The sequence below is a fragment of the Channa argus genome, chromosome 16 (genome assembly GCF_033026475.1).
Source record: "Channa argus isolate prfri chromosome 16, Channa argus male v1.0, whole genome shotgun sequence".
In the NCBI taxonomy this organism is placed as follows: Eukaryota; Metazoa; Chordata; class Actinopteri; order Anabantiformes; family Channidae; genus Channa; species Channa argus.
In genome coordinates this window covers 16,216,871-16,229,921 of record NC_090212.1, presented here as the reverse complement: position 1 = coordinate 16,229,921, position 13,051 = coordinate 16,216,871, and the positions used below count along the sequence as shown (strand labels likewise).

The 13,051-nt window shown below is 42.9% G+C and overlaps 1 protein-coding gene across 1 annotated transcript in view; it reads right to left on the bottom strand.

Annotated features, from left to right (window-relative positions):
• Positions 1–11,228, bottom strand: part of efna2a (ephrin-A2a) — a 72,491-nt gene extending 61,263 nt beyond the window's left edge. Inside the window, exon 1 of the mRNA XM_067480547.1 lies at positions 9,948–11,228. Within this exon, the coding sequence (XP_067336648.1) occupies positions 9,948–10,090 (143 nt within the window). The 5' untranslated portion in view covers positions 10,091–11,228. The remainder of the gene's footprint in view (positions 1–9,947) is intronic.
• Positions 11,229–13,051: the final 1,823 nt, after the last annotated feature.

The following is a 13,051-nucleotide window of genomic DNA, read 5'->3' as shown; positions in this document are numbered from 1 at the left end:
CTCAATTGTTATGTCTCCTACTGTTTTCATTATCTTCATCATCTTTATAAGCATAATTAGCATCATCATTGTGATGAACGCTCATTTTATTTGTGTAAATAAATGCCAAATATAATGTTTATTTTTATTTGGGGGGGGGGGGGGGGTCAAATGCTGACGTTTTCTGAGCTGACAGTCTGTTTGAGAACTTAAAATTCTAAAGACATAAAGTCATCAAACAGCATTTTGAGTTTGAGATCCTCCCTTGACCTTTGCAAAATGTCTTTTATCCCTGATTCTGTTAGCATCCTCACCAACCCTAGATGGAGTACTCATCTGTATTGTACTGAAAGAATGTGTGATGTGTAGGGTTTTAGTTTATGTGCGAAGCGGAGACAGAAGGCAAAATCCCCAATCAGGATCAGACAATGATGAGCGATTTTATCATTATCGCTATCATTGCCACCTCTGTCGTCCCCTCACGCTTATGTCCATCATCAAGTGCCATCAGTACAACCATCATCCTTATCATCATCATCATCAGCAGCAGCACCTGCTCTCGTCTTCTATCTTGAGGCAGATCAGATTAGATGCCAGTTTTCGAATACAAAACCCTCAGAATTGTGCTTTGAATTAGCCCAGGATTAGACCGGAGGTGAGGATTATTCTGCAGGTCCAAATGAAAATTGCAGCTCAGAAGAATTTACGCACACACTGAGCCAAAAGGTGGCATAAATATGGACACCTCTGAGGGCTGTGCAAGATTCAGAGGGCTGAGGTGGTTAGCAGCCTCAGCACCAGGCAGAATTAAGTAGCGACAAAACCGTGAGAGTGCTGAAACATCTGTTGGTTCTGCCTTATTATCTCCCATTAGCATAGAGTAAAATGAGGGGTTTGTGTACGCTGCCCCCATTCTGGATGAAACCAAGGTAGCGGGGTGTCCGTAGCTGGCTGGGAATAAGATGATTTTTTTTGCTGCCTTGTCTGATGGATTACAATGCAAATGATCCACTCATTCCTTCTTTTGTTTGACTTTCCGCTCCTACAGTTTGAAAATCTACTGGGGATTTTTATCTTTTTTTTTTTGGATGAAGATGAAAAAGCGGTTTTCATTATTGCTCCAACACATGCACGTAGCATGTGCACATACACACTTATACAAAGGCAAGCCAAGAGACTTGTGATGCTGTTGTGCAGTCTGACAAAGAAAAAAAATAACCCTGTTGTTCATAAATACACGATCCAGACATTTTTAGAACAGACTTGGTTGCCAAACTCTTCTGTAAAAAAAAAAGCAGTTAGTCGATTATCAGCGTGAAAGTTACTGGGGTCAGCTCTGCATGTGTCTAGCCTCACCTACACAGCTTGCCATGGTGAAAACAGTGAAGGGAGCCATCTCTCCATCTTGTGTTCCTCTATTTTAAATGCCAGCTTTCTCATTCTAAAAGCTGTGTCTGCCAGAGGGCATCTTTAACATTGAGCGAGGCTCCATACTAAAGGCCAGTGTTTCCCCTGTAATATCAGCCCCTTGACACTCACCTGCTGGGACCATCCAGCCATGCGCTTATAGCTGTTTTCTCCTAAACTACGCTGCTGCATGTTTGCCTGACTCAGCCTTCCAGAAGTAATCTTTCTTCGTCTTTATTTTTCTCAACACCGCCGCTTTCCACCACTTTCCCTCTCTTCTTCCACCTAATTTCTCTTTCCTCTGCATCTCTCATCCTCATGCTTTGATCCTCTTTCCTCCACCACAAACTCATCGTGTTTCTCCTTTGTAAGGAAAAATGGAGTAATACACTCAACTTTTTGTCCTTCATATTCATGCTCTGACTGTCCCTAATCCTTCAAGCAGATCTCTCTTTTTCCCTTTTTACATTTTTGTCTTTTCTGTCTCTCGGGGCCAGTCCGAGGCACAGCCAGACAATACTGTATGTGTTATTATCAGTCTCCAGCTGGTCTATATGAAGACGGAGCAGCCAGGGTCCCATCAGAGTATCAGGCAGACAGAACTGAAAGGGTTCTATTCTTTTGCTTGGCTAACACAATCAGCACAACCAGTTGGGACCTGAGGAAAAGTATTAGAGGGGAGCAGAAACAAGGATGGAGCAGGAATAACAATGGCCATTGTTCCACTATGTATTGAGTGCAGTCTGGCATCTTTCATATTCCAGGCTAGTATCTTCCTATTTTGTCCTCTCTTATTCATGCTTTCATTCTTTCATCCTGTCTCTTGGCCTGTCTGTCTCTTCTTAACCCCCCCCCCCCCCCCCCCCCCCCCCCGGCTCACTGACTTTCTCCATCTTCTGCCTCGAACTGTTTCTCATTTTCTCTCTCCCTCTCTCTCTCTCTCTCTCTCTCTCTCTCTCTCTCTCTCGCTCCTCTTCATTAAAACAACAACTCCTGGGATCTCCCCAGGTTGTTTCGGAGCGCTTACATCATCATCACCATCACTGCCATAGTCATTATCATCAGCAAACCTCATTAGCGGAAGGTAGCAACAGAATCAGCAGCACTGCAGCGTAATATCCTTACTCATTCTTTCACCCTGCTCCTCTGCATGAACAATCAAATGTGGGGTGAAAGTTAAATAAACATTTCATTTCACATTTCAGATTCTGTGCCATGCTGCTGACATACTAAACAGATCATTGTACTCCTATGGGCAGATCAAACGATGATATTTTGCAACATGCACAGACACACTCTAGGGCAAGATTGAAAATCTGAAAAAGGGCAGAAAAATTCATGAGAGAAGTCTGGCTTAATACGCTGTAGGGGGAAGACTTTTTGGGGGGCGGGGGAGGGGGGAATACTTTAAAAAGAAATAATTTCTAAGACAAGGATTATGATTCTAAACCAGTATCTCAATAACAGAAAGAAAAAAAAAATCCCTAATCCTAAAAGGGAAAGGAAGCTGCTGCTGCAGAGAAATAAAATCAGTAGACTGGAGATATTTTTCAATCTGACATAGATTTTCAGTTCTAATTGTTACGTGTACTGACAGCACACCTGACTGACAGACACAGGCTCCCAGCACAGGGAGTGTGTGCGTTGCAATCTGCTTGTCTTGAAGATGCATATATATATATTTAGTGTCATGCATAGTAAAAATAGAAGAAAAATGAGAGAATGCACAACTAATTCTTGCATTCTTTTATAATCTTTGTGATTTTTTGACAATTTGTCAGCGCTGAGTTCATTAGAAATACAATACTGAGGCCATAGATTTTTACCTGGCCCAAAAGATTTTAAAGACAATTTCTAAATTAGAACAAAGAAAAAGAAGGATGTAAGTTTGGTCGTTTATTTCAGACAAGAAACTTCTTACTTTCCTGTGGGCATCAGCTGTCTGACAGTGAAGAAAAGACCAACTAATGTGTCAGTGATACGGAAATGCTCCACTCAGGCACAAAATAAAGGAGAATCTAAAACTGAAAGCCACAGAAACTTCATATTTACTGTGATCGCACCAGCAAACTGCCACTGGGTTAATTTTATTTTTTTTTTTTCTTGTGGCTGAAAACCAAAAAAGCAAGATTTACAACTAAACCAGTTTGTCTGTGTAGAGGGAAATTAATTAATTTAGCTTTAAGTAACTGTTTTGTATACAAAATTACAGAAAATACAGGAGATTTTAAAAAAAGGTCCATCACTCTTACTTAGATGCCGAGCTGACACAGCAAACATTTTGGCTTGTCACAGCAGGAAACGCACAGGCGGAATTAATCACATTAAAAACACCTGAATGGTATGCAGCCGCCATTAATCTAATCAGCTGTGTCTGAAAAGTCAGTTTATCTACTAACAGTCTATTGTAAAATCAAACAGTTTTCTTTGACCAGGACATAAAGCAGAAAGTCATCAAATCCTCATACTTAAGAAGCTGAAACCAATGAGTGCTCAGGGCGTCACGGCTCAGGAAAAGCTCTTCAGGCATCGGTCATTATTGAAATTACATTAAATGAGAATGCTGCAGAACTTCACAAGGAAGCAGTTCTCAAATATTCTTCGCTATTACAACCTTGTGCAAAAAACATCTAAAAGAAAATCTTTCTGCACTGAGTCCGGATCATTTGAGGCTTCGACCGCACCTCTCTCCACATTACAAAATATTTTGGGGAAGAAAACCTAAATACTGTACTTGCTTTGAATAGAGCTTCACTAATGCTGTTAGAACAAAAGGTGTTCATTAACTTTCAGTCGATTGACTAAGCAATAAAATGACCAATAATAAATAAGTCAGAATTGACAGTTGTATGATAATGCTCCTGTATCAAAACTTTATACAACAAAACAAATATTCATATTATAACTGAGGAACTGGCAATGCATTGAACACCAGCAGACAAACTCTTCCACTCCTGTGCCGCTGAATATGGAGATGACATCCTGCTGTCAGTCATTATTTTGAATGTGCTGATGCCTAAGATCAGCTACATCTTGTTATGTAACTGACTCTCCTGCTGAGATGGGAGAAATAATTTGTGAGGTAGGAGCCCTGACTTTAATTACACGAGCGTTTTTAGCTTGGTGTGAGAGGCTCTGGAACCTACTGAGACCGATTTGAACACGAACCAGTGCAGCCCTGACATTTTAAACAAATGCATACTCCACCCACCAACCATGTAGGTCATACCAAGAACATGTAATCTGATGTAGTGCCGCTTTATGTGTGTACTGTTTGTGCGGAAAGAGGATGCCTGAGGCAGTGTGGACAATGCATGGTCCTGTTCAAGAAAGACATGCTAAGCACATCCCAAAGGGACAAGAGAGGAAAGTGAGAAGTCCTGGTATAAAAGAACGGAGATAAAAGAGAGTGGAAGATGAGATAGATAGATAGAGGGAAAAGTGAGAGGATGGAGAGAAGGAAAGGTGAAGTGGGTGGTGGTGGTGGTGGCAGTGGTAGATGGAGTTAACCCAGGGGCAGGTTTGAGTCTGACAAACTGTCAGTTACTGAGCGGGGGTGACTACGAGTCTACATGTAAATTGGATGCAAATCTGTGTGTGTGTGGTGTGTGGGTCTGTATGTGTGTGGTAAGGCTGAGGAAGTGCTAGTGACTACACATATCACTGGTCGCCACAGGGGACACAGCGGAAAGACACTGTGTGTGTGGTTTTATGTGCAAGGACTCATGGTGTGCTGGTTGTGTGTGTGTGTGCATGTACGTGTGCATGCATATTAAACTTTCTTTTTTGCAGTATATGTATGAGTGTGTGGGTGCTTGGTGCATAACACACTTCCTCAAAGGCTGTGTGGGTGAATGTGTGTGTGTGTATGTGTCTCCAAGGAGATAGATTCTGTCCCATAGAATGAGAGTGTCATCAACCATCAGCACTTCTCACTGACATGGAGTTCCTCAAAGACACAAAGATGAAGAGAGAGGAGAGAGGAGGAACAAAGAAGAAAAGGGGAAAAGAAAGTCTTTTGAAGGATAAACCATGGGATTAGATAAGGTGCTCCTTCTGGACCATTGAGCCAGTGTTGGTGTGTTTGAGTGTGTGTGTGGAGGAGAGCCCATTGCTCTGAGCACATTAGCTGCTTGGGGTGAACAAAGCCCCTCACCTGCAAGCTTTATAATATGAGCCTGGGAGCCTTGAGGGGGCTCAGTGTGTGTGTGTGTGTGTGTGTGTGTGTGTGTGTGTGTGTGTGTGTGTGTGTTTACACTTGTGTGCAAGCCAGTAAAAAGAAAAAGGACGGGGCTTTTTATTCAATAGACAACCAATCTGGGTGTATGTGTGTACAGTATAAGTGTGTAAATATGTGTCCCATATTTAGCTTTCACTGACTGAGTGTGTGTGTGTGTGTGTGTGAGTTTGTGACCTAAATCTCGCTGCCACTGGTGAGCAAGTGCATACATGTCTCTGTGTATCCCTCCTATGTACCTTCCTGCATGTGGCATAAATCTCTTTTATATGGGTCTGAGAGATTTCCAGATCGTGTTCCAGTGTCGCAGCATTGTTGTGATAATGTGTACCATTTGTGGTACATTGTTACAATGGAGTCCCACATATCTTATAACGAAAAAATAAAAAAGAGAGCATGGACAACACTCCGAGCGTGTGAGTGCTGTTCCCCGCCGTGACCAAAAGTGGTCGGAGCCGTTTGAATTGGATTATCTCATACATTTTCTATTATCCAGCAAGACCTTGAAAGAAATAGGCCTGCTGAGAGCCCGAGACCTTGATATAAAGGGTTTGGCCAATTTGTAGCGCATGCCTCGTCTCAAAAGTAGGAATGTTTAACTCATTTTATATATCTTGACTTATCCAGCTGCGTCTTATTGTGATGAAGGTGCTTCTGGGCACACCTGGCTAAAATGCAAGCACAATTATTAGCAGGCAAAAAACTATTCAAAGATGTTAGCATGGATAGGGCTCAGTTCAACATATCAGCTTGTGAAACTACATCACTCCAATATAACTGAGGGTGGGGATATAAAACTTTGAGCTGGTGATGCTCAAAATGTTGAAATTTTAATACGACTTTTCGTGGGGACAGCTTTGATAAAATGTAGTTCTAATACTGGTCTGCAGATTTTTAAACTGGGACACTGTCTCAGGAAAGACATGTCGCTGAAATTTCTAAATGTCATTTTCAATTCTCTAAGTACCACACTAAGCTACATTCCCCCTCATTTTAATTGAGATTTAGAAAGATATCTCAAAGCCTCACCACAAACTATCTGCATGGCTGGATAAACACAACTAGAGCCAAATAGAAAAATACACGTACTATTGCTGGCATTCATAAAAAAAATTACATGTTGGCTACGATTTCATTTTTAACTTGTTAAAAACATTCTTGGCACATAGGTGGAGAATAAAGAAACAATACCGACGGTTAACATGTCAATCAACAGTAGCTTATTTATTCTGCAGATCTGAAATAACATTATCAGTATCTCTTACTACTACTACTACTAATGTTCATAGTATTGGTCTCCTAATTTTTTAATTCTGACTATGACAACCAGGTAGACTGCGTTTGTCTCACATTTGGTGCTGGAATGACCCAAAGCGGTGAAGTCAGGGGTCAGAAAAGCAAAACAACTGAGTTAAAAGAGGCTTCAACACGCAGTAGAAGGCAACTGCAGGCTCATGTGATCATTTTCTTTTGCCATTACAGAAATTGATTTGCTCAAATGTTGAAAATAATAATGCTGATTACAGGCAGCTTTGAATAAGAGGTTTGTGATTAGAAATGGGATTACATTTATGAGGCATGCTCATTAATTAATTCATTATTCATTAAATGAAATCTCAACAAAATCCACCTTGTAACACGTCGACCGTACACTCCTGCTTCAGCAGTAGAGGATGTACCCAGCGTTGAATTTCTGCAGGAAGCCTTCTACATATTTCCCCACTATGTCGAGACTTTATCCAGTTTTCCACATTTCCCTTTTATTGGAAACTCAAAACAGCGAGCGGCTGTTGATTCTACAGTTTTCAACTTTGTACTCGTGACCTTGTGGTGAACGCCTTTCTCAAGCTGTTCTCATGGGGGCAAACTTTTGATGAACACAAGAGGAGACAACGCATCCTGATAGCTCAATACAAGCTGCGTGCTTGATGTTGTGTGATCAATTAAGACACACAGCTGCTCATTTTCCCAGCCGTTTGTGTCATTTTGCTGCCTCAGTCAACGGCTGCTGTTGGGATGTGATGCATTATGTTGGACTTGGTCTCAGAGTAGTCAGGAAAGCAATAACAAAGAAAATAACAAATGCTATTTTTAAATTACTCAGACTGTTTTGAACAATGGAGAAAGTGCAATAAGCTGCTAAATGACACATGGAAATGTAAGAAAAACAAAAATACACCCCAATCTGCTAAAACATTTTTGTAGCTTTGGCCATTTTAACTTGTAGATTATATTGTAACACAGAGCTTATACATTTGTTTTGTTTGACTTTTGATGCCTAATAAACTCCGTTAAATTTCAGAGGGAAAGGTTGAGATTTTTACTCCATCACATTTGAGTTAACGCCTAAAGTTAAGAAAAAAACATGCATAAGAGGATTTGAGGGGCGCCCCACCCTACAAATTCCCAAGTATTTTTATTTAAATCACTGTTAGATGCCAATGAAGTAAAGTATATCATAGAACGTCCTTTTTCATACAAACACTCGGATTTACTGCAACTTTTGACCTATTAGAGCTCAACCCCTGGTTTGAGGGAAACTGGTCTAAACTACACAAATCTGTCATAATAGATCACTGACTAATAATTGGTGTGTCAGCCTAGTAATGTCAGATATAACAATCTGGCTCACAAGGGACATTTCACTGCAGAACAAGCACTTTTATTGATGACATTTTCAATAACTTAGCCGACTGCGTTTTTGGATACAAGACTCTGCAATGAAGTATTTCTAAATTGTTGTACTGGCACTGGAGTCTTCCAGTAGTACAATTTAGGGAATAACTGTCAAACTCGTTTCCTCTTCCCAGTTCTGTTTGTTAACCCCGGAGTTTGTTTACCAGGATGATCTTTGTGTTTCCTGCCTCATTGAGTTTCCTTTTAATCAACATTGCAGTATTCCCAGGTCACAGTGACTAATTTGGTGAACTCAGTCCTACAAGTAAAGCCAAAACTGTGTAAATGACAGTTGTAATAAACTAAAATTACCCTCTCAATTTTAAATGAACTGGGATGATTTCAGCATCTATGTGAATTCTGTTGTCAGTCTCTAGTGTCTCAAAAACTTAGGAAAAACATTCAGTTTCACATCAAAGCAGAGGAAATGTTGGGTCTTCACAAGTACAGTGGGACGGGGTCGTCTGTGCGCATAAAAAGGCGCAGCATGAGCAATGACAGTGCCAGGGAACCAACCTCGCCAGAGCACAGAGTAAGATGCATTGCTTTAGTAGCAATGCATTTTTATGTGCCCCCCCTCCAAGCGCTTCAACTTCTCCGTAGGACCCCGACGGACAGCAACCCTCCACAGAGCTTCCATTTAACTTCTGCAACGTGTAGGTGCTTGTGAGTGTGCATATTTAGTCTATATGTGTAGTGAGATAGAAGGAGCCTAGAGAGTTGAAAAATACAGAGAGAGGGAGACTGCGAGAAAGGGAGAAAATGTTCCCCCTTGCCTGCTAAATATTTGAGAGGCCTTCTGTGGAAAAGTGATGCAGTCAGAGACAGGCCTGTTAGCTCAGTGTGCGAGTACACGGTCTGTGTGTGTGTGTGTGTTGGGATGACACAGAGAGACAGGCCCGTTAGTTTGGACTAATTCGATCGTGAGGAAGCGGGAGGGAGCACTTTCACTGTTTATTTATCTACCTGGGGGGGTCGAGAGAGAGAGGAAGAGGAAGGGGTGAGAAAGAGGGAGAATGAGGCTGGCCAGGTTGTCACAAACCATTAGACAGACGGACCCAGTGTGCTCTGCCCCATGTCAATGAGAGGCCTGGGCAAACAAAACTGTGTGTGTGTGTGTGTGTGTGTGTGTTTAGGCATGTGGGTTTTGCACAAGTGCTTGCAACTGACAGAGAAATAAAGTGCACTTGTGTATACTGGCACAACTGACTGAAATTAGCTGAAAGAAAAGGTAAAGGCTTTGAGTGTGTGTGTGTGCGTGTGCGTGTGTGTGTGTGTGTGTGTGTGTGTGTGTGTGTGTGTGTGAGAGAGAGAGACCGAGAGAATCTAGACATTGATGAAAGAGGCAGGATGCCCTCATTGTCTAAGACAATAGGAGCGCCCCTGCCACAGAACAGAATATCCAGTGTGTGCGCGCACATGCACACACACTTCCTCTTGCGCTTGTTTGTTCATCCTGCTTATTGTAAAAAAGGAATAACCATTTTTCACCGGAAACACTGCGTAAACAGGAAGATTTAGATTTTAGACTTTAATATTCAGCTGGTTGTTTGTTTTTAATTATTTTGAGAGCAGACAGGTAGATAAGCAGTGTCTCATACACACACAAACACACACACACGTAGCCTTAACTCCAACTAAAACTCACTTGGGATTGGAGCTGTTCCAGTAGACAGCGTGTCTGTCAAATATGATCTTCTCCTCTGCCCACACGGACACCCAGGACAGGATGGTCAGCACCACCACCTCCATCACACACCTCTGCCCGAGCTGGCACAGCATCATAGACATCCACGGGGAATCTCTCTGTCTTTAACTGGGATCAGACTTTCACTGCGCTGCTGCTGCTGCTGCTGCTGCTGTCGCAGAAATCCTCTCTAGATCATCTATGTCCGTCTGCGCGTCTTTGGACAAATCGGGTCGCGGGTTCATGGATCGTTAACGAGCTTGATGCGAGTTCCGAGAACCTCGGGGCTGTTTCAAGTCATACTGGATGGTAGAAATGCAATTTTTTTTTTTTTTTTTTTTTTTTTTTAACTTGGTTGGCCGATTACACGAGAGCAGGATTCACATGTTATTTACAAGCGCGCCGTCGGCAGGATGCTGCGAGTGCGTCTCCTCTGCAAGGTCCGAAACTTTTCTCCCATTACGCGGAGCCTGGTGAGATAGATGCGCCACTTGGATGCGGTCCCCTTCTCTCCACCAGAATTTGTCTTAACGCACTCCAGAATTCATTCGATGCTTGCAGCACAGTTCCCCATCAGCAGACGTAAGACGGCGTCAAAATCGGCCGTCATATTTGTTTACTCAGATTTGTGTGGAGTCTGGCGCACGCTTTGTTCGCTCCGTTCACTGCACAAATCTCTTCGCAGCTCTAAAACTACGTCCGCTTGACCTTTTCTCTTAATTGCAGTTAAAGCAATACATCCGAAATAAACGAATGCGCTCCGTTACGGTATTTTCAGTCTAAACTTACCAAAGCATAACAACCGCGAGACGCAAGAATCCCCCTCACACAACCAGCAGCTCTCGGAGCATCTCAACTTGGTGACTGGCTCTAATCCAACGTGACTCCAGTCGCGGTGCGCCTTCACTTTCCGTGCGTCACGCTGATCAACGCAGCCGGGGAGCGTCCGGTGATCACAGCTTTAATCCGAACATCCTCCACCTCTGGCGGCAAGAACACTCACCGGCACCCTGATTCGGTGTAACGTATCAGTAAGTAACCCCCCACCCCCCTCTCTCCATTTCGCTCTCTCTGTGCGGGCGGGGTTTGTAGCCGTGCCGTGCCGCGCCGCGCTCCCTCTGGAGGGACTCTGAGCTGGCTGACTCACTGCGCCCTGGTGATACACAACCGCGGACGTATAGAGAAAAGCCTCAGCACATTTTTTATTTAGGAAAAGTAACCGAGCTGTTGCATTACAGTTTTGTAGCGGAAGTAGACTTTGTGGTTTTGTTTTTTTAGGCTTATTATGCTCACTAACATCTGCTTGACCTACGGCGCCTCATGTGCATCATCTGGGCTCACAAGGCACCCATGAAGTTCATTATCTGTTTGAAATCTGCAGCTTGATGGATTGGCTCAGAGAGAGCGGAACAGGGTGTCTGATGGATCACTGGACCCGTGGAGTCATTTTCCATCAGTGTCCATTAGGCCCAAAGGGCAAGCGGAGGCAGCATCGAGTCTAAAACCTGTGAGCCATAAACCTCCAGACAACTCTTACAGAGCGCTGCCACCTTTGCTGCCTATGTTCTGCAGAAACGCTTCCATCGTAGACCTGAACGCCACTAGATATACCAAGTACCCCCACCCCAACCATAACCCCTAATTTTCCTATAGCGTGTTGATAACGTTTGCAGAATGAGCTCCACTGGAGATCAATCCACTCAAAAAGATGAGAATCGATTTGAGAAAATTATTTGCCACAAGTTCATTTGCATTCTTTAAAAAGGAGAACGCCACGTTGGCAAAACGAACCCAGGGAAATGGGGTTTACAGACTCAACAGAAAAGTAAAGTGAGGGATGTTGTGCAGTGCGCGCAGTGTGTCAGGCCTCTACAAAAGAACGTTTCTCCAAATCAAACTGACTGACTTGTCCCAAACGTTCCCAATCCTAACAGCTCTGCGATGTAACTTTTTACCCTTCTCCAGCTCCATCTTTCACATTCTATTGTGCCTCTCAGTTTCTGCATATCCTTTATGCAGTGTCCTAGTTTTTGCTTTGCCCTGCTCTGCCTGCAAAGTAATGCCTATAATTTGGGCTGCGTGAATTCATGCAGGGAGAGAACCCATGCACCCCATAACCCAAATACAGCTGCATGTTGTCCTCCTCCGTGGATGAATTATTCAACATCTGTCTGAGGAGTGCATATGTAAACAGGTGGATGGTCTCCTGATGGCTTTTTTTTTTTTTTTTAAAGGAGAGCCACTATATACCAAAAGGCATCCTTCACCTCAGCTTCAGGCTTCTCCTCCTTTTACTATGTCACACTGAAAGTGAGTCAAAACCTCATGTGGGCCGCACAGACTAAACAGTACTGGTTAGATTCAGATATTAAGGCCTTTAAATGTAAATGAACGTGTGTCGGAGAGCCACTTTGATACATGCCTCCTTAAAAGGCTGTTTAATCCTGAAATGGTTAAGTCTGTGATTGCTCTGCAGCTAACGCAGCTCAAGGGGGACTGAATTATAGACATATTAATCATCTCCCAGCTCCAGACATTAAAACACAAAACAGACGAATGTGTGTCTTTTCAAGCTGTTGACTAACAAAGCGCCCATTGACATTCAGCAACCTTTCAAGTCTCACACATCAGAAATACTGCATTTATCACAAGCTGTTCCTGGGGTTGAACATGTCACGTTGTATACAGCGCAGTCTTGTCCACATTGCTGCGATTCAGTCGCCACCAGGTTTGCTTTTGTGTGTGGCCTTGGTGTTCACCATTTGCTTGATTAGAGACCACAAGACTAATGTAAATAAATGCTGCCAGATGTGGTGGGATCACTACCCCACATGGTTTCATTTAGTCCAGTGCTCAGAGCACTGGATCAAGCCAGGAACATCCCAAGGGGATGACTTTAACAACCCCAAATGACACACTGAACTCATTAAAAGTACAAATGCTGAGGGACTTTTAATGTTCCAGTTACTACAGTGTTTAAAGTGCAGTATGGTCTTTCTTTGGTGTCAAGTAACTTCTGGATCAAAGCAGTTTCAGAAATAAACACTTGCCTTTGCTGCTTTCAG